At 43.2% G+C, this 22,423-nt stretch overlaps 1 protein-coding gene across 1 annotated transcript in view; it reads right to left on the minus strand.

Moving 5' to 3' along the window:
* Positions 1-22,423, minus strand: part of WDFY2 (WD repeat and FYVE domain containing 2) — a 55,327-nt gene that overhangs the window by 14,213 nt on the left and 18,691 nt on the right. The window contains exons 2-7 of the mRNA XM_081906436.1: positions 20,953-21,020; positions 19,418-19,491; positions 6,403-6,457; positions 3,186-3,336; positions 2,078-2,190; positions 693-819 (exon numbers count right to left, since the gene is read on the minus strand). Of these exons, the coding sequence (XP_081762562.1) occupies positions 693-819; positions 2,078-2,190; positions 3,186-3,336; positions 6,403-6,457; positions 19,418-19,491; positions 20,953-21,020 (588 nt within the window). The remainder of the gene's footprint in view (positions 1-692; positions 820-2,077; positions 2,191-3,185; positions 3,337-6,402; positions 6,458-19,417; positions 19,492-20,952; positions 21,021-22,423) is intronic.

Genomic DNA, 22,423 nt, shown 5'->3' on the forward strand with positions numbered 1-22,423 from the left:
ATTATATAGGGAAAGTGCTTGCAAAATTGTGTACGTTAGACAAAATGTCATACAAAAATACATGTTAAGTTTTCCTGCAAACTTTTTAAGAATTGCAGAATGATGTGTAGATGGTGCGAACTCCACAAGAAATGAGAAACTGAGATGCCAAAACTGACAGATTCATCCAACCCTACTCAACATATGTGTGTGTGTGTGTGTGTGTGTGTGTGTGTGTGTGAGAGAGAGAGAGAGAGAGAGAGAGAGAGAGAGAGAGAGAGAGAGAAGTTTGTTTTGGGGATAGCCAGGCTGCCTTTCAATCAGAACAAAATCAGCCACAGTGTGAGAAAGGCCAAGAGGATGCAAAGAGTAGCAGTAGTGGTTGCTGGGAGTGTTTTTAATTGGCTGATGGGAAACCTGTAGCTCCAACTCCCATCAGCACCAGTGAGCATGCTCAGCACTCAGGGACAATAGGCCTTGTGGTCCACCACCTTCTGGAGGGTCACAGATTAGCCACCCCTGCTTTATACTTTACTTGCTAGAAACCAGTTTTTTAAGAGCGTGTTGGCTCATTTGAAGGTTCCTGAATTTTATTCTGAAAACTTCATTATATCCACAATTCTCAGTGAGAGATATCTGCCTGAATAAAAGCAGGCACGTTCTGTGGGCGAGATATATCTGAAAGGGCAAAGCATTTGATCAGCGCATTGTACTTGTGTCCTTGCAGTTCGATGGCTGTTCCTTTTCTTCCTCCGATGTCCCACATAATAATGGAATGATCAGAACTGCCGGAGAACAAGACACGCTGCACAGGATCCCAACAGAGGGCAGTGATTCCACCTGGAAATATTAGGACAGGGAAGAGGGGAAGGGGGAAAAGGGAGGATTTTTACTATTCAAATACAGGAGCTTATGTAAACTGCCAGATCATCATCAAGTAGTTAAGGATTTGAGTGCATTTGCTTTAAATCTTTTAAGAGCCTGGGAACTGGGCTGGCAGCATTAACCCTACAGATGATAGACATGCACAGGCTTACACTAAACTGGGGTACTGATAAAGAATTCCTCCTCCTCCTGAATTTCACTTTTCTCACCCAATTATGACAAACCTGAGCTTCCAGCATCAGTTAGAAGAATGCACTACTCTATCTGTACTGTCATCAAACTGGGGCAGCCTGCTTGTGTACATCCTCTCTTCTTGTGTACAGACCTGCTCTTTATGTAGCACAACTATCAAACCAATGGACGTCTTTTGCATGCGAAAGCTGCTGTGCAATCCCTCTGTGACAGTGCGGCTTTGGGAACCACCACTTGTACTTTGCGAACTTTGAAACTTCTTTCACTGACGTTATTTTGGAGCTCTCTATTCGTTGGAGCTCTCTATTCCTTTTCTGAACTTAAAAATGGAAAGTGTAATGCTGGTGGTCAACAAAAGAGGTTTAAAGACTGTCTCAAGGCAAATCCGAAAAAAAATGTAGTATAAACACTGACAACTGGGAAACACTGGCCTGCGAGTGCTCCAGTTGGAGAACAGCCTTCACCAAAGGTGTCATGGGCTTTGAACACACTCAAACTCAGGACGCAAGGGAGAAATGCGCTAAGAGGAAGGCATGCTTGGCAAATCCACACCGTGATCATCTCCCACCCGGAAACCAATTTCCCCACTGTGGAAGGATGTGTGGGTCCAGAATTGGCCTCAACAGTCACTTACGCACATTGTTAAAACCGTGTTTATGGAAGACAATCTTACTTGGCTATGAGTGATTGCCAAAGAAGAAGAAGAAGACATTTACAATATGCTGCTCAAGCTGCATGGCCCTGTAAACCTTCAATAAATCTCAAGCAACTGCAACAGCTAGAAAAAATGTTTTGAAAAGATTGAAGCAACTCCCACAGCCCGAAGCATAGTGCGGGGGTGGCACTTACCGTGGGGGTGGCACTCCTGGGAGTGATGCAGTGGCACACACGCCTCCTCCGGTACCCAAGCAGCTAGCTACACCACTGCCCATAGCTAAGAAGCAGTTTCCTCGCCATTTGCATTCCCCATTAGTATTCATATACAGCAATCCCAAGGGACTAAACATGCACCGAGTCATACCTGTATGTCCCCTAAAAGTTGTGATCAGGTTGCTGTTTTCTTGCTCCAGTTTCAGGATGGTCACTTGCCCCGAATGATCACCAATAAAAACATGCCGGGTCTCCATATCAAATCTGGCGAGGAAAGCACTCAGGAATCTAACAAAGTTCCAACTCTTTAAAAGTGTGTGTGTTGCTACCTTTTTGAATGACTTTGCACAGCAATCCCCAAAGGACTACGGTTGCACCTCAGGGCTGCTGGGCAAGAGGGAACATCTGTACAACTCATCTAGCAAGCACTTGAGCACAGCAACACACAGAACATGCTCACAACTCACAGTCTGGCTTCCATCGCTCAACCTCAACAAGATCATGGTCCCTGGAAAGGGATGCTTTTCATTATGCCAGAAAATACCTGGGCAATGGAAGCTTTAAGTCTCATGCACGAGGGGAAAGGCCTACTATACTATGGATCTATTCATGTTTTTCAGTGACAGCAAATTCATTTTCTATGTGGCACCAAAAAATTTCTGCCTTGGTAATAACGTTTGTCTTTACAGAACACACTATCAGAGGCATTCACTCATTCAAATGCAGACGTATACACATTTCCACTAATTAACCCCAGCAGCAAGCAACACACAAACCACAAATGCTAGTGTAAGTCAGCGCTTAAAACTCAGAATGTTAATTAACCACAACCAACCACAAACATGAAATTTTGCTGCCCAGATTTGCATCCCTAATTCATGCTACGGTTTTTGTTTCCCTGAGATGTTAAAGCGACTTGAAATTAATAACCGGGAAAGTGGTTAAGGGATTGTTTTTTGAGAAAAAAGGTTATTTAAGAAAAGTTTTGGATTCCCCTAATGGCACAAGATAAAATTATTTGCTGTTTATACTGCTTATATGTTGTGACCTGCTGCAAGGCTCAGTTGACTTTCGGCAGCTCTTTTTGGCAGCAAAGTCACTTTTACAAATTCTATGCTCACCATTTTTGGAGCACAACAAGGTTATGAAAACGTAAACTCTGAAAGCTCTTTTAAATCCTTAAGAATTAAAGCAACACACATACACACTGCCCCCCCAAAAAGGCGAATGAGAGATGCCACAATTACTGTAAAGGATACTGGAGTCCACAGGCACCTGCACTAATGCGGTAACTGCCAAGTCGCTGCCCACTTTCTGAGCAATGCCATGTGAAATGCTTATCCTGTCCTATGCTCAGGATCCATTCCATCTCCAGAACAAACAGAACCATCAAAACCCTGCTTTGGTGAGCTGCAAAAGGAACAAGGAAGAGAGGCATTAACATATTGTGTGGGAATTTCTCTATCTCTTTTCTCCATCTCCACCTCCCATCTTCTACTCCATCCTTAAAGGTAAAGGGACCCCTGGCCGTCAGGTCCAGTTGCGGCCGACTCTGGGGTTGCAGCGCTCATCTCCCTTTATTGGCCGAGGGAGCCGGCATACAGCTTCCGGATCATGTGGCCAGCATGACTAAGCCACTTCTGGCGAACCAGAGCAATGCACGGAAATGCCGTTTACCTTCCCGCCGGAGCGGTACCTATTTATCTACTTGCACTGGTGTGCTTTCGACCTGCTAGGTTGGTAGGAGCAGGAACCGAGCAATGGGAGCTCACCCTGTTGCGGGGATTCGAACCACTGACCTTCTGACTGGCAAGTCCTAGGCTCTGTGGTTTAACCCACAGCGCCACCTGCGCTATTCACATTTATTCCATGCTACCCTAATCTGTGCTATTTTCATGTATTCTTTAATGCCATTAAAATGGGGTGGGAGGATCAGGCCTGGTGTAAGCCCGATTCAGCTAGAGAGAAGCAAAGTGTTGGTTCTGCATGTTTGGGGTGGGGGGAGAAATAACAGTTGACTGAACAGAGTACACAGCCCTAAAAATGTGCTGCAATTAAATGCGGTGTTTTGGATGTCAGAAAAACACAACTGACCAAAGGACGAGGCAGCAAAATGCCAGTGTAATCTATTCCTGTTTTCAGTGACCACAGTTCTTTCACCAGGGGAGAGAGACCTGAGGTTCTCCAGATGTTGGGTGATGGGACCGCAGCTCAGCAACACCTGGAAGGCCACAGGTTCCCTACTCCTGTTCAACACCAATAGGAGAGAACAAAGGGAACAAAAGCCTCTGCAATCACTACCACATGCAATTAATTCACACCACATTTAAGATTCCAGAATTGTTACATCATCAATTTTGTGGTTGTTTTTTTTTCTGGGTCCACCACAGCAGTTAGCCATTTTATTTGCATTCTCCCCATTAGGCAGATGCAACTGATGGACTATATGCAACTGGCTGAGATGACTGGCAGAATCCGAGACCTGGGGGAGGAGACGGTAGAGGAGGATTGGAAAAAATTTAAGATATATTTGCAAAAATACTGTAAGTTGTATGAATGTTAAGCAGGATGCTTGATCAGAAACAATTTGGCACCATTAAAATAGATGAAGTGAAGCAGGAAGATAAGTCAAATGTAAGTAAAAGCAATCTTTTTTGGATTTATTTGGTTAAATTTAATTTGTTATGGAGTATAATCAAGGTTTCTAAAATTTGAGATACAACATTGAAAACTAGACAGTAAGGATGGAAGTAAGGTGATAATTTGTTGGATTAAATACTTTAAAGTGGAAGGTAGGGGCGGGAGACGTGAGGAGGTCCTAAGAAGATAAGAAAATATGTTATGTGATGCTATAATCTTGTTTGTTTGTTATATTGTAACTCAAAAACTTCAATAAATATTATTTGCATTCTCCCCATTAAAAGCTGGGGGGGGGGGGGAGTTTACTCAAACAAACCATCATCTGTTCAATCCAATTATGTTATTTATTATTGCTGTTATTTATTAACCACCTTCTACATATATGCCTTAGGGCAATGTACACAATATGGTAATAACAAGTGAAAAATGAATTAGAGTGCTGATTAGCCATCTTCCTCTCATCAGCTCCATGTCACACAATGCTATTCAAGACAGCTTTTGTTAAAGAAACCACTGTTTCGAAACACCATGCTTTTGGATTCCCAAATGCTGGCGCTTGGACCAAAAAGTTAGAAATGTGTGCGCCGCCGAGCACAAGAGAGCGCAAGCGGGAGAACTGTGGCGGCTGCAGCATGCAGAAGCCAGAGCACAGCTTAAGTACCCTGGGGAGGATACAGAGAAGGCTGGAGAGAACTAAAGGATGTGGTGAGAAATTGGCTTTGATGAGAAAACTGGCTTCCTACAGTTCTAACAAGAGGTTTATTAAACACCTCCGCAGGCTCTGAAAAACCAAATGCAAACTGCAAACACAGTGTACAGACCAAACAGATATAAATTTATGATGAAATCAGTGGTTTTTTTAAAAGAGGCCAGAGCTGAGCAGCTCTAGGAGACCTTAAGTATCAGCGATCACCTTATAGCTTTGAGAATTACAGATTTAACTATCATTGAGGTTACATGTTCTTTGTGGAGTCCAATGCACAGGCTGCGTTTTTGAAGTGCACAAAGCTTCCAGAACTATTTCCTGCTCTATTAAAAAAAAAAAGAGTTCAGCAATTCCTAAGGGATTTGCTATGGATCTGGGGGCCTGAAAGATGCCACACAGAGGGAAGAGGCTGAGCTGATTTCGCTTTGTAAACGACAAAACATGGAACAGAAAAATAAACGAAATGTACAGAAATGTAATGTCATTCTTTAAATGCCTTTCACTCTGTCCCTGTGATTCTCCTGACAGTGTTTTGAAGTGTGGGTGGTCATTCTGCAACCATGTGGTATCTGAAGAAGTGTTCATGCACATGAAAGCTTATATCCAGAACAAACTTAGTTGGTCTCTAATGTGGTATTGGACAAATTTTTTAATTTATTTCGACTGCATCAGACCAACACGGCTACCTACCTGAATGTGGTGTTTTTGTTACTATACTATGTTTTCACACAAAAGCAATATGTCTGGGAAGTATACAACTCATTTCAAACTCACTTGATATTTTCAAAGTGCATACTTGAAAAATGATCAAGTTCTCTTTAAAAAAAAAAGATCATAGGAATTCATTTCAAAAATTAAACACAATAGCAGCCAAACTATTACTTCATAATCCATAATCTAACAGTGAAGAGGACAGAATAGATTAAAAGTTTTGGAGATGTTTTGGCTTGTTTGCAAAACCATTCTAAACTTTCCCAGGAAACAGTCTCAGGCCTGCTGGAACTTTAAAAAGAGCTGATCTAAATATCCATAAGCCTACGTGGTTTCTCGTTTTGAAGGCCTATGAGGCAAGATAAGATCAAAGTAAACCTCTTTTTTTCTTCTTCTACAAGTAGGATTGCATCTCTTACCCTGGTAACTTTTAACTGGAGTCATCTTGTTGTAATCTTCTGATAAAATAAATTCCTGGAAAATAACAAAGTAGCCGCTTTAGAATGTGAAGAATGAAGTAGATATCTACAGAGTAGTTTGCAATGTAATGTTTCTTGTTAAAATCCAAGAATTTATCACTTTGTTCATTGCTCTGGACTGGAGTCGCATCTTTTTAGATCAACATGTGTGGAAAGTTAAGCTCATCAACTCCATCTGCCCAGTTAGCAATACAGAAGAACTGTGTATGGGTATCACAGTTAGGGATGCATGGAACCTATATCCCTGGTCTGTCTGCTCTGCCTCTTCACACTCTGGGGATAGCTGTGGAAAATCCACAGTATGGCTTGCATATCTTTGCTTTCCTCAATACACTTGTGGGCATGCAGCATTCCCTCCTTACTCCATCCTCCAAAACAGCAGAGATGCATTACAGCAATGGGCTAGAAACAGTGTCCATGTTTACTAGCTGCAGAAGGAAATTCCTATTTCCACGGAGAACACATCAAGAGAGCCACCCTCAGATTCAGTTTCTGCTTCTCCCTGTCCCTCTTTTAGTCAGGTATATGGGAATCATTTTTTTTATTTTATTACAGGAAATATTTATAGGCTGCCTTCATAGAACTCATACAAGATAATAATAATAATAATATAATAATAATTTATTATTTATACCCCGCCCATCTGTCTAGGTTTCCCCAGCCACTCTGGGCGGCTTCCAACCGAATATTAAAAACAATACAGCATCAAACATTACAAACTTCACTAAACAGGGCTGCCTTCAGTTGTCTTTTAAAAGTAAAATTGTCTTTTAAAAGATCGCTTACACAACAGTTAAACATACAAGTGAACAGGAAAATAATTTGCACTGGCAGGCGCTGGTTCTTTTTCCCCGACGGTAAGTGAATCAGATACCCAGAACCTTGTGTCTGATTATAACAGCCCCCCAACTGGCAAGACAAACATATACATGTGCGAAGAACTATTGCCAAGGAAATACAGTGGTGCCCCGCAAGACGAACGCCTCGCAAGACGGAAAACCCGCTAGACGAAAGGGTTTTCCGTTTTGGAGGCGCTTCGCAAAACGAATTTCCCTATGGGCATTTTCGTCTTGCGATTTCCTGCGGGTTTTTCCCCCCTCCACCCCTTTTCCTAAGCCGCTAATCCGCTGATAAGCCGCTTAACAGCTGATCGCTAAAAGCCGCTAAACCGCTAATAGCGCTAATCCGCTAAGCTGTCAATGGGCTTGCTTCGCAAGACGAAAAAACCACTATACGAAGAGCCTCACAGAACGGATTAATTTCGTCTTATGAGGCACCACTGTAGTGCTCATTACTTGTGGCTCATTCTAACTGAACAGGAAGTTAACACTTGTGTGAAAGTGTACTGGCTCCTTTGAGCCAAAGGAAGCGAGACTTCTATGCCGCACTGATGTTACCGTTTCACAATACTGACAATGAGACTCATGAGTACTGTTCGTTCAGACCAAGCATCTGTGTCCTTAGGCAGGCATGTGATTTAGATTAAGAAGCAGAAGGGAAAGTTGTGCAAGGCAGCTTTGGGGAAGAAATCAAACGAGGAACTAAATAGCGAGGACAAAACGAGAGGACGCCAGCAATGATAGGAAAATCATCGTTACCACCACCAAAATCCTATCCCAGTTTTTTTATTCTATAAAGTACTCAATAAGAAAGGTAATTGTGGGTATCTCAGAAACCCGGCTTAACACAGATCTCAAAAAGATGACAAATTTACATGAAGGTAGCACTGCCTCCATTTCTTCCCCTTCTATTTGCCAGGTTCCATCACCTCCTGGCAAATCGAAGGGGAAGAAATGGAGGCAGTGAGAGATTTTACTTTCTTGGGCTCCATGATCACTGCAGATGGTGACAGCAGCCACGAAATTAAAAGACGCCTGCTTCTTGGGAGAAAAGCAATGACAAACCTAGACAACATCTTAAAAAGCAGAGACATCACCTTGGCAACAAAGGTCTGTATAGTTAAAGCTATGGTTTTCCCAGTAGTGATGTATGGAAGTGAGAGCTGGACCATAAAGAAGGCTGATCGCCAAAGAATTGATGCTTTTGAATTATGGTGCTGGAGGAGACTCTTGAGAGTCCCATGGACTGCTGTTGCTATCAAAGGGTTAAAAGAGTAGCAGAAACGCTCTAATCACTGAGCAGCTGGAGGTCATTAGGCTTCCAGGAACATGAGTCTGTATAAATAGTCCCCCTGTTTGTTTGTTCTCCCCCTTCTCCCTTTGGGTGTGTGTTTTGCTGAGATGTGTGGTTCGTCGCCAGGATTGTTTTTTGGTGTTTTGTAAATAAACCTTTTTTTTTTATTTACAAACCGCATGCTCCAGGACTCCTTTTTGGGAAGATGCTGCCTCTCCTGCCCTTCTTAGCTGCTGCGCGAAATCCTCTGCCGTGGTGAGACTTTTAAAGAAGGAAGTGCACTGGGCATTTACATTAAACTAATTAAAGTTTAATGGGACAGGTTATGGTTGTTTGTACGTCAAGAAGGAGATAAGGAGAGCAGTTCAGAGTGATTTATGCAAGGACTGGAGTGAAGACAGAAGCGGTTGCCGACAACGAAAGCCTCCAAAGCAGCTTGAGTCCTGCAACGTGCCTAGAAAAGTTTTAAAGAGGCACTGCGCAGTCTGTACTCGCTGGAAGACGTCTGATTCCTCAAGGAGCCACCTCAGCAGCTGGGAGACGGTCTACAGGTGTGTGAGTATCGTTCCTAAGCCCCAGGGAGGATGGCAGAGTCCCAGGAAAGTTTTACTGTCCCGTTTACGCGACTCAATGGGAAAAATTGGCAAGATTGGAAGGCTAGAGTAAGGGTTTGGTTGCAAGCAAAAGAGTTGTGGAGCTGTACTGAAGCACCGCCTTTACAGGCAGCTGCAGACGCGTCTGCAGAAGCCAAAGCAGCAGCAGCAGCTTCACAGAAACGCGACAGGAAAGCCCAAGGTCTACTAGTTTTGGCAGTGGGACCAGAGCAAATGCCTTATGTTTCTGAGTTAAAGAACACGCATGAGGTCTGGACGGTTCTGCAGCGGTTAAATTCCAGAAACACTGCGGGGGCCAAGATCCATGCTACAAGATGTTTGTTTGATTTACGTCTCCAACCGGGAGCGTGTGTGAAAGAACATATTGCCAAAATGGTGTCTGCCTTTAATCAACTAAGGCAGCTGGGCATTCCTTTCTCTATGGAGCAGCAGTCATACATATTGTTGTCTTCTCTTGATAAAAGCTATGAGACTCTAGCTCTAACTTTGGAAGCTATGCCTTCAACTGAATTAACCCTTGAATACATTTCTTCTCGGCTTGCGGATGAACAGGATAAAAGGCAAAGAGAAAGAGGTTTGTCTTTAAAGGGGAGTTATGCTGTGCCTAAGAGTGTTGATGCTGAGTTTGAGCACACAGTAAATGCTTTTGCAGCTAGACACTGTTTTCGCTGTGGTTCCCCTTCCCATCTAACCAGGAATTGCACACGTGAACCTGGTCAAGACAGCAACAAGGCCGTTACCCCTAGTTACCAGACAAGGAGTTCCAGGGGACGTCAAAGAAGAGGAGGAGGTCGTGGCTACTCCCACAGCACACAGCACATGGCTTCAGCAATGGCGTTGATGCAAGGGCGTGGCCAAGGCAGCAATCTACGCTGGTTGATCGACAGTGGTGCATCTCACCACCTGGTGGCGCCATCTAGTGTCCGTTTGCAGAATTGCAGACATTTGCTAACCCCTAAAGTTGTGACTATGGCAGATTCAACTAAACGTTCCTTAGAGACTGTAGGCACAGTGTTCTTGAATTGTTTGCAAACAGAAATTGATGCCTACGTGCTAAAGGGACTGAAGGGGTGTATTTTGTCTGTGTCAGAACTTGATAGAAATGGGTTTAAAACTGTGTTTGAAAATGGGGTTTGCACTATTTCAAAGAATAACGTATCTCTTTTGCAGGTGGAATGCAGAAATGGGTTATATTATTTTGAGACAAGTCCAGATGAAGTTGAACAGGTTCATGCTGGTTGTGTGAACACGCCTACCCATAATTCTTGTGTTCATTTATGGCACCGCCGTTTAGGGCATATTAATTTTCAGTATGTTAAAAGGCAACCTGAATTATCAGAAGGGTGCAAATTGAACAAATGTACTAAGTATTTGGATTGTACTGCATGCAAAAGTGCGAAGGTTCATAGATGCAGCTATCCCAGTTCAGATAGGAAATCTGACAAAGTATTCCAACTTGTGCATATGGACCTATGTGGCCCAATGCCTGTTGCTAGCATGGGAGGTTCAAAGTATGCACTGTGTCTCTCGGATGACAAAACAAAGGTTACATGTTTTTTCCTCTCAAAACAAAAGCAGATACTGCAGAAACAGTTAAAAATTGGGTTCATGCGGTAGAACTTGAATTCGGTACTAGAGTACTTGCTTTTCAGACAGACAGAGGGTCAGAATTTACCGGGTCTGTGTTGCAGAATTTCTTTAAGAAAAAGGGAATTAAGCATCGTCTGTCTACACCTTATTCCCCCCAAGAAGGAGGCGTGGCCGAACGTAAAAATAGGGTTCTGCAAGAGTTGGCAAACTCTATGTTGTTTGATGCTAAACTTCCTCAAAGTTACTGGGCGGAAGCCTGGCAGGCGGCTACTCATATTCTGAACCGAGTATATAATTCGGTAATTGATACTACGCCTTATTTTGCTTTATATGGGAAGAAGCCCAAAGTTAATTACTTTCGGGTGTTTGGATCTCAAGCCTATGTACTTATCCCAAAAGCGTTAAGGAAAAAGGGAAGTCCAAGGGCTAGGAAACTCATCTTTTGCGGGTACGAACCACATGCCAAATCTTGGAGGTTTGTGGACCCAGGTGGGGATACTACAAGAGTGGTCCTCAGTAGGAGCGCTGATTTTTGTGAGCAGTCCGGATGGACTCACTTACACGCTAACCCTGACATTTTGAGAGATGATTTAGGCATTCATGCTGAGAAAGAAAGTCCAGAGAGTGATGAGCCAGAAGGGGATGGTGCACATGGTTCAGATGCAGATTCTGATCAGGCACGAGGTTCTTCTCCTAAGGTAGAAAAGCCAGAATCTAGGAGTGCTCCAACTTCGCCAGTCAGTAGGCCTAGCAGACAGCAAAAGCAAAGCAGGTCACCTGCAACACCAAGCCCAAGGGAGGTATTTAAACGGAGGTCTTTATCCCTAGAGGCACGTCCAGATATAAAGTCTGAGACAGATTCTGACAGCCAACGGTCAGAGGGGGCACAAGAGGAGCAATTGCGCAGGTCAAGTCGTGCAACGAAGGGCAAGCCGCCAGAGCGGTTTAAGGTGACAAGTGTATACGTAAATATGGCACAGTGTGAGCCAGAAAGCTATATGGAAGTACAACAGCTTCCAAGCTCAGAAGCCGTAAAGTGGCAGGAAGCAATGGAAAAAGAGATGGCTTCAATGAAGTCTCTCGGTGTGTTTACAAGTACAGAGCTTCCGAAAGGGCAACAAGCTGTAGGTTGTCGATGGGTATATCGTTTAAAGCCCACAACTACTGAAGAGTTGCAATATAAAGCCCGGCTAGTTGCAAAAGGGTTTTCGCAGCGCAAAGGTGTTCACTATTCTCAAATCTATGCCCCTACTTCAAGATCGGAGTCATTAAGAATGCTTCTAGCCTCTTCAGCTAAGAAGGGAAATAAGCTGTTTCATTTTGATGTCAATGTGGCTTATTTAAATGCAGACTTACAGGAGGAAGTCTATATGACACCACCACCAGGTTTTGAAGGAGACAAGCCAAACCAGGTCTGGCGCCTACACAAATCCATTTATGGGTTGAAACAGTCCGCCCGTAATTGGAATTCCTGCTTAAACGATGCTCTAGAGAGCATGGGGTTCAGAAAGAGCGCAGCAGATGCGTGTCTTTATCTAAAAGGCTCGGGATGTGAACAAGAAGCAGTTTTGATATTTGTTGACGATTTATTATACAGTGGAAAGGATGATAAACTTGCACAACAATTTGCCACAAAGCTTGGAGAAAGGTTTCAGATAAAATCACTAGGCAATGTATCTGTTTATCTAGGAGTTAAAATTCAGCAAGATGAAAATGGTAACTATTGGCTTAGCCAAGAAGCTAAAATCCAGCAGTTGCTGGAAAGGTTTAAAATGAACAACTGTGCTGGTGTTAAAACCCCAATGGAGTTAAGTTACACAAAGGATGCTCAAACTGAGCAAAAGGCAGAGTTCTGTAATCCCGGGGTTTACCAGTCAGCGATAGGCAGTCTACTCCACATTGCACAGTGGACTCGGCCCGATATAACATATGCTGTCAACATGCTGTGTAGACAAGCTGAAAAACCATCAATGCATGCTTGGCAAGGAGTAAAAAGAGTTTTAAGGTATCTCCAAACTACCAAAAGCTTTCGCTTAAAACTATCAGCAGAGGGCAGCACACAACTTGAATGTTGGGCCGACAGCAGTTGGGCAGATGCTGGACCAGATAGAAAATCAGTGTCAGGAATGGCCATAAAATTTGGAAATGCACTAATTGGTTGGAGATCAAGAAAGCAATCACTTATAGCTTTAAGTTCAACTGAATCTGAGTTCAATGCGTTATCAGATATATGTAGAGAACTGGAATTTTATAAGCAACTGGTACAAGAATTGTTTGGAGAATGTTCCCTACCTATCAGAGTGTGGGAAGACAATCAACCTTGTATTAAACTAGCTAAATCAGGTCAATTCAAGGCGCACACAAAACACTTGGATATCCGTTATCAAAATGTATGCCAAAGTGTAAAACAAGGTTTAATTGAACTAAAGTATTGTCCAAGCCAAGAAAATCTCGCAGACGGTTTTACAAAAGCTTTGAGTCCGCAATCTCATAAATGTTTCTGTTCAGGTTTAAATTTGTATTAAGGTTGGTACAGCTCAGTGTTACGAGCGAGAGGGGGTGTTGCTATCAAAGGGTTAAAAGAGTAGCAGAAACGCTCTAATCACTGAGCAGCTGGAGGTCATTAGGCTTCCAGGAACATGAGTCTGTATAAATAGTCCCCCTGTTTGTTTGTTCTCCCCCTTCTCCCTTTGGGTGTGTGTTTTGCTGAGATGTGTGGTTCGTCGCCAGGATTGTTTTTTGGTGTTTTGTAAATAAACCTTTTTTTTTGATTTACAAACCGCATGCTCCAGGACTCCTTTTTGGGAAGATGCTGCCTCTCCTGCCCTTCTTAGCTGCTGCGCGAAATCCTCTGCCGTGGTGAGACTTTTAAAGAAGGAAGTGCACTGGGCATTTACATTAAACTAATTAAAGTTTAATGGGACAACTGCAAGAAGATCAAACCTCTGCATTCTGAAGGAAATCAGCCCTGAGTGCTCACGGGAAGGACAGATCCTGAAGCTGAGGCTCCAATACTTTGGCCACCTCATGAGAAGAGAAGACTCCCTGGAAGAGACCCTGATGTTGGGAAAGGAGAAGGGGACGACAGAGGACGAGATGGTTGGACAGTGTTCTCGAAGCTACCAGCATGAGTCTGACCAAACTGCGGGAGACAGTGGAAGATAGGAGTGCCTGGCGTGCTCTGGTCCAGGGGGTCATGAAGAGTTGGACACGACTAAACGACTAAACAACAAGAAGCACAAAGTCATGAGGAGAAACTGAAAATCTGTAAATTTCACCCAAGTTTGTTTTGTTTTTTTAACCCAATGGCTTTAAGACAAAATAACAGCAACCATTATTACGTGGAATCTAAGGGAGACTTAGCCCCGGTCATCTTTAGGAGAGATCAGCCTGGGTAGAACCGCGCCCCTGCCCAGAGCTTTGCTTGTGGTTTTTGCTGCTTCACACAACAAGCAAAGCTAAATGCTCAACTTTCTCACATGCATATCTTCCTCTGGAGCCCAGTCAGCCATTGCTGCTGCAATTTGACAATACTAAAGAACCCAGTTCTCCGGCAACTTGATCACATGCTTTCTATTCATAATCCATGAATGGAAGAAGCAGAAATGCAGCTTTGCCCTTTGTGTTCTGTTCGTTTGCAAATACGAATAATTTTGAATTGCCATACAAACCCCTGCATGGTAACCCAGATGATCCCAATGTAACAGCAGTAAGCTTGTGAAAAAGGAAAAAAAGCTACTCATAGCAATCACTGGAAACTTGTCAATAAAACAGAACCCAGACTTTACTATGCTACCAGTACAGATCAATATCCAACTTTGACCTCACTCAAATATGCTTATTGATCTTATGATATCCTACGGTCAATTCCCTGCTGGCAGTTTCATTTCTGTTACCCATTCCAATTCCTCTCTGCAGCATAGGAAGGAAAATGGAGGTTCCTTCCCTCCACTTCAGGCGACTTTGTTGCACAACAGCCAGGCCTCAAGAAAGGTAAGACTCTAATGGCCTTGATTTTTGGACTCTTACATGCCAAAGACAACACAGCTTTGTAATGCTGTGAAGATTCAGCAACACACTGACTTAAGGGGAGGCGGGAAACATTCTTTAAAAAAATCCCAGGAGAATCCCACTCTCTCTTGGGAGTGCACAAATTGTTCAGGATTAGAAGAGAATAAAAGGTTCCAAATACAGAAAATGATCTATTATCCAGTACATATGATGAAGCCTGGCCCAAATTAAAAAGTGACTCAAATATACAGTATTTTTCTGTGTATGACTAGGTTTCCCTCCCTAAAAAATAATGTCAAAAATTAGTGGGTATCTTATACACGGGGCCATCTCCCCTCATTTTCTTAAATCTGAGTCCCCAAAAACAGGGGGCGTTTTATAGACGGAAAAATATGGTATTTTGTTTGCTATTTAAAAAGTGCATTTTTTGGGATGTTGGGATGAACTGATAAAGAAGATAAAGAAATCCAAGATTTCTGAAGACAAGGATTTGGAAAAAGAATGAAGCTGGGGGAGACAGCTGGAAGAGAAAGGGGAAAAAAACAGTATTATCTGCTCTCATTTCTTCCCAACACCTCTTTTAAAATGCTGTCATTGGCTTGCACAAAATTAAACAATCGCAATGGAAGAACAACAGCGTTTGTTGTATGGTGAGCGACCCTGTAATCACACCTACCAGTTGTGTGAACAAATAACTACTGGGAAAGATGTGCCCCCCTTTTTTTAGCCTAATAAAATGGGGAGCAAGCTACAAGAATAACGATTGAGGCTGAAATTGTGTGACTAGAATGCTGCACAACTGCAAGTACCCCAAAGAGTCCAGTGAATTCAACTCAACCCCATTCCTGAGACACATGCTCTTAATCAGCTAATGAATTAACTTTTTTTTCTTCAAGAACCAAAAAACCCTCAATGTGGTTTACAAAAGATAAAACAGTAAAATCAAGAAAAAGTCACACCCATGCTTTAAAACACACGACAGTCAAAATACTAAAACAGATTTAAGGTTAGCTGAAGTTTCTAAGCATCTGGGTAAAGGTAAGGTAAAGGGACCCCTGACCATCAGGTCCAGTCGTGACCGACTCTGGGGTTGTGGCGCTCATCTCGCTTTATTGGCCGAGGGAGCCGGCATTCAGCTTCCGGGTCATGTGGCCAGCATGACTAAGCCGCTTCTGGCGAACCAGAGCAGCGCACGGAAACGGCGTTTACCTTCCCGCCTGAGCGGTACCTATTTATCTACTTGCACTTTGACGTGCTTGAGAACTGCTAGGTTGGCAGGAGCAGGGACCGAGCAACGGGAGCTCACCCCGTTGTGGGGATTCGAACTGCTGACCTTCTGATTGGCAAGTCCTAGGCTCTGTGGTTTAACCCACAGCGCCACCCACGTCCCAGGAATGTTTTTAGCAGGTGCCTAAAAGGATACAGTGTAGGTGCTTGCTAGATCTCAACAGGCAGGGAGTTCCAAAGTTTAGGGGCTCCCCCACTAAATGATAAAGAGTTCTTACAAGCCACTCTTCTCATTGGCAAAGCCAGTTCCAAGCCATTTTGCTGTCTTGAGGCAAGATGGTGCCCTCAACAACTCATGCAGATGCTGGCCTGACTGGTGAATCTTGCTTCAACGCTGGTGACAGGAGAGTGTCCTCCACCTCACCCAAGGGTGGGAGATAGCTAAAGTGGTGCAGGGCAAGCCACACATAGCTCTGTTTGTTTAACCTAAACTTAATTACCTGTACTGTAGTCGAAAACTATGAACTCCTGCCTTTCCTGTGAACTAATAATTGCCCCCCTTTTTTCACAAAGAGATGCAAACATCTGCAAAGTGTCAGCACCTCGCCCTCGATCTCCTCTTCTTTGGGAGTGCAAACTGCAAAAAGAACTTTCCTAATTCCGTGTCATCTCTAGATTCTTATTTGTCTGGGTACTGTTCATTTGAAGATTGTTAGCTGAAGCAACAGGAGCTCCCTTTGTGGCACTTGGTAGAAAGGTTTGGTTTATCTAAGCAGTTGTGTTTGGGCTGCTTGTATTGATACTCTGATTGATACAAGATCGTTAAAGCTGAAATGGACTTTTGCCATCTGTAAACCGTAAACTATCTTTATAATGTAACAACCTCATTACAATAATTAATGTGAATGTTATGTGATAATTTGCCATTTGTAATATTGGTGAACTGGAAAGTTTTACATCATTCTGCAATAAATTCATGCACTGATATTTATTTCAGGATTTGATTATGGTTATACGATAATGTTTTTGTATTGTCACTGGACAATACAATACACTGTCCCCGCCATGATATTTTACTGCTACATTTCATGTGTTGAATACCCATTTTACAGTAGTTCCTTCTATCTCATGTTCCATGAGCTAGATACCATGAGTTATCATTCAAAATATTTGAATTCCCTCAAAAGCCTTTCTGAAATCTAATAATATTTTCCTTCTGTTTACTCTGCCAATTGCAAACATAAGAGCTGTCCTGGCGTAAAACCATGCTGACTGCTAGTAAACACTTCCTTTCTTCTACGTGCTTACGGATCTGCTGTTTAATATCTGCTCTAGTATCATCTCAGGTCAAGAAAGTCAAATGAGTAAGTCCAACAGCAAGTTGCTGCTTCAATGATCAAATACTGTGCAAATTCTTCCAGGGACCAAGCAAGTTTGCTCTGTAATTCCCTGTATAAAGGTTTCCATTTTGGAAAGTGGACCATCTAACTTCTGTATGAAAGTCATCAATTATCATCTACCTGCAGCAGAAAATGAGGGATGGGAAACACGGGATAGCAGGGACTTCAGGAACTGGTCCTTGTTGCCTTGTTTTCACTTTCACTCCTGTTTTGTTAAACATTTTAGAGTATAAACTGGCCAGCAGGGAATATCTTGTTTTTTTATTAGTGCTGAGTGCTGATTTATGCTTCAAGCAATTTGATGATTAATAGTAAATCCACACCCCTCCCCTAAAGAAAGAGTATCAGGAAGATGACTCCAAGGAATGAGTCTCTGAACTGGGTGGAATGCACAACAGACAAGTTAAAACAGTCATTTTCCAGGACTTTAAAAAGAGCTTTTTTTATATCAGCTTTCAAGTGATACCACGTTTTATGTCCTTTTTTGAGATGCTTGTCTCCCATTATTTCCCATTTTATCTCATGTTTTACTATCAATTTGGCGTTTGTGGAATTGTTCCATCGGTTTGCCGAAAGCCATGCTGTAAATTCGGTGACTTTAAAGGGAGGTTAAAGCCTCTAAAACAAGAGACCTGGCTGATTCGAATTCAGACCAATCCCATGTTTTTGGAGCTGGTCCTTCGTTGCCCAGATCTCTTTTCACTATTCCCTACCCTGGTGTTTGCAAGTACTGCTAAATGCCTCGTTATTTGCGAGGACTGTGGCAAAATAGGTCAGGAGGTCATTTCTGTTTTCCTCTAGCTCAGTGTAGTCTGCCTCACACAAGCAAAAGGACAGAGGCAGCTACAGGGGCCTTAGGGAAGAGGGAACGGGGGAAAAAAGTGAAGAAGCTACACTGCGCCTTCTGAGATTCCCAACTGAAAGTAGCCCATGAACAAAAGGACAGCTGGCACTACCAGCCTCAAGATGAAGAGAAAAACGTGTCTAGTGCTTAATTTTTCCCCGTGGAAGGATTTCCGTTTCACAAGTTCATTAGTAACAATGAATGGATGCAAACTGCAAATACTGCATTAGGCAAGCTTAGCCATTTTGCCATTCAGTTTTGCCTATTAAAAGCTAGTAAAAGAGACACACTAAGTTAGATCACTCTCTAGGGCAGGGGTGGGGAACCTCTGGCCCCCAGATGTTCCTATTTAGCCAAGCTGGCTGCGGTTCATGGGGGAAGTATTTCGGCAGCATCTGGATTGCCAAAGGCTTCCCACCCTGACTCTAGAGCACCAGGAAGCTTTATGGTGTAAATTATCCTATGCAGATTGCCCTAATTTGCCTAGGAGTAATTTCCAGAAAACCCACATTACTGGCCCTCAGATTTGTGCAACCGGAAGGATGGCAACAGATGAGCATTCCTAACCCTGGCAAGAAGACGCAGCTCACAATAAATAAGCTGGAAGAATGGAAGCTGAAGAGCTTGCACTTTCTTCAAGTCTTAACAGCGCCTTTGAAAACTAGCATTATTGAACCTTGCTACAGCTAGGAATTTCCGTCCACGGGGCAGGCTTCTAATTCCTTGCACAAACCTATCTCTGAACTCTTGGCACCGTACAGATCCATGTACCTAGTAAACAAAGTAGGAAAAAATCAGGAGTTTTCTCAGAACACCACCCTTGATATACTGTAAACCGCCTTGTGATCTTCAGATGCAGGACAGTACAGAAATTTAATAAATAAAATAATATTTAAATGTTTTACTCATGATTATAAAAATGCTGTCCATGGGATCCAAGTCCCCTAGTAATGAGAGTGCTACTGAATGAAGGAATAAAATTTGCTTGCAACATGCCATTTCCTGTGCCGTAGATTTCAGCTCCATTCACCTGCCATTTAATCAAACGCTCAAAAAGGAATTCTCAGAACACAGAGGCCTGCTTTGGAAGTGGAAGGGGGCACATCTTAACTAGAAATCTTATCATGTGTACTTACTGAGATTGTACCGTTATCTAGACCGACAGACAGCCTCCTTGTTTCTGGATTAATGCACATGCACGAACACGGAGCTGAAAATGAACATATTGTTGAACTTAAGACCTTTAGTGTTATTGCTCACAAATGTCAAGGGACAATCAAGGCAGCTTTATTACAGTGTGGGAGGCAGGGGTAGATGGGATGGCAAGATAGGAATCTAGTGGGTGTCACCTGTTGCTGGTGAACCTTTTAAATGCTCTTTTGGGGAGGCAAGGATTTCAGAGGGGGCAAGCTGGGATACCTCAGTTGGCAGAGCACGAGGTTGTGGTTCAAGCCCCACTGGGCTACAGATTCCTGCATTGCAGGGAGTTGAACTAGGTGACTCTCGTGGTCCCTCCCAACTCTACAGTTCTATGATATGCAGTGTATTTATGTTCTCAGCCCTAGGAACCATGAATTGGGGATTAAAGTTTCGGAACAGGAAGCACATGGCAAGCTTGGGATGAATGTGTTGTTCAATGCCCAGGACAAAGCTGTGCTATATTTGAGCTCCTCAAATCAGCTATGGGGCAACCAGGTGTGGATTAGTCTACTGTTCCTCCCATAAGTACACAGGGTTACCTGCCCACTGGATAGGAAATATAACTGAATTCACAACTTTGCCTTTTTCATGCTCTTCTACACAGCTCTGATTATAAATCCCCAAACACTTCCTAGTTCTGTGCTGCCTTGGCTTTGAAATGGCATCCTAGCAACATTATGTTCTGACAAGGTTCTACTTCTGCGATCTTTAGTCTTGTTTCAGTAGATACATGAATATACTCCTGTATATCAGTTCTGCTTCTTGCATTATAATTTGATAGCCTGCTTCTTTCGAATGCTAGAGAAATTTACCATAATTATATAAAGTTCAAAATTTCCGTCAGCTCACTTTTGGAGAACAGGACTTTTTAAAAAGCCCGATTAATGTAGTAATTTTAAAGCCTATGTTGCCTGGAAGAAGCTGCTTTTGATCAATGGTGAAAAATGGTGAAGCTGAGAGATAATCAATTCTGGTTTTTAAACTAATTTTGGTTCTGCTGTATTTAATAGTGACACAGAAAATGCCTCTTGCTAACAATTAAGCTGAGCTTTTGATTTTAAGTTAACACGCCGCCTGAAGTACTACACAAATTTAAGTTTACTTTCTTCCTATCAATGTTTTCTTTTTCATGTCTTTGGGAATCTCAAACAGGAAGGATATTCAATGCTACAGGAACATCATAGGCCGGGGTAGTCTATAGGAAGCCCTCCAGATGTTGCTAAACAACAGCCCCCATCAGCTAGCAGCTAGCAGAGTCAATGGACACAGACAGAAAGTGGAGTCCAAGAACACAGGTGTCACATTGGTTATATTTGCCAAACACCACAATACTTTTGATTTTTAAAGTTCAACATATTTAATTGCAATCAGAATTATGGTAGATCCACACTGTGTTCCCAACAGCTAATTATTGGTGGGAGTGGTGTTGAAAATTGAGAATTAAAATGGACTAAAGATTGCAAATACTTACAAGGCAGTGGATGGTATATGCTAGGCCAATACTGACCATTGTCCCTCTTCAGCCACACACGAACAGTTCTGTAAAAGAAAGGGAGGAAGCATCTTTAGCATTTCCCCATCATTAGTGGTTCTCATTCAAAAAAATGGACACAAGTGCTAGCTGAGGATTTGGCTAACTCGACTTGGAAGCCTTGCCAACCATTAAGGATTAACCCCAACATGGAATACCAACACTAATCCCAATGGGTCCCATGCCTTCGTATAACGAGTATGGAAAAGTAGCTTGGCAAGCCATAAGCAACTGCATCAAACAGTCTTATCTTGCCACTTATTTCCTGAATCTTTTTTTGAAAAGCAACTTATACAGTGGACGCTCAGGTTGCAAACGTGATCTGTGCAGGATGCATGTTCACTGTCGAAAATCTAGAGCCGTGTCAGAGGAATGTGCCACTCTCCAGGCACCCAGCTTGATTTCCTTGTTGACCTCCCCGTCTGCGACTCCCGGCAGGATACAGGCGAGGTCTCTATCGGCAATCCTCCTCAACGTGAGAAGAACACACCACTCCTCCCTCCTCCCTGCCTTCCCCAGGGAGGGGAAAGAGACAGACAGAAATGTATTTACATGCCTTTATTTCTGTCTTTACAGCAGTACAGAGAAACACATCTGCACTCTCCAAACACCAACAGCAGAGAGAGAAACTCCACCCCTGTACTTCCAGTACAGGTCAGATGACACTCTGAGCTAACATCCGGTGCTCAGTACAGTGAATAGACTGTCCCTTTGTTCCCACGGTACAGTCCCAAACATCAACATCCTGTTTGGCTTTCCAGCCAGCTGCAGCTCGCTGCTGCATTGCTCCTTTTTCATAACATTCACAACCCGCAGTATCTGCAACTCACAGCGGTGCGTCTGTGCATGGGCGGGTTGTGATTCGGCACATCGGCACATAGCATGATTTGGCGCTTCTGCGCATGCGCGACCGCTGAAAGCTGGAAGTAATCCATTCCGGTACTTCTGGGTTTTGGCGGTCTGCAACCCAAAAACACGCAACCTGAAGCGTCTGTAACCCAAGGTATGACTGTACTGGTTTTCTGGAAAATTCTGGATACCCCTAATATTAACTCATTTTCCCATGGGGAGGATACAAGAAAAGCAATAAAGTTTTAGTTACAGCACTTAAGGGCCATTTCGCATATGGCAACGTTCTCTCACAAGAGCACTTCAATCCCACACTTAACATACCACCCACTGGCGCCTCCCCTTCTGGAATGGTCTTCTATGAGCAGCTGAAGCAGAGGGCAGAAAGAACCACCACTGAACCCAACTGGCAACATTTCTGGACATTTCCATATTGATGCACCATTAGGAAGAGTCTGTACAGTGGTGCCTCGCAAGACGAAAAGAATCCGTTCCGCGAGTCTCTTCATCTAGCGGTTTTTTCGTCTTGCGAAGCAAGCCCATTGACAGCTTAGTGGATTAG

Source organism: Podarcis melisellensis (genome assembly GCF_964234715.1).
Source record: "Podarcis melisellensis genome assembly, chromosome: 3".
Lineage (NCBI taxonomy): Eukaryota > Metazoa > Chordata > Lepidosauria > Squamata > Lacertidae > Podarcis > Podarcis melisellensis.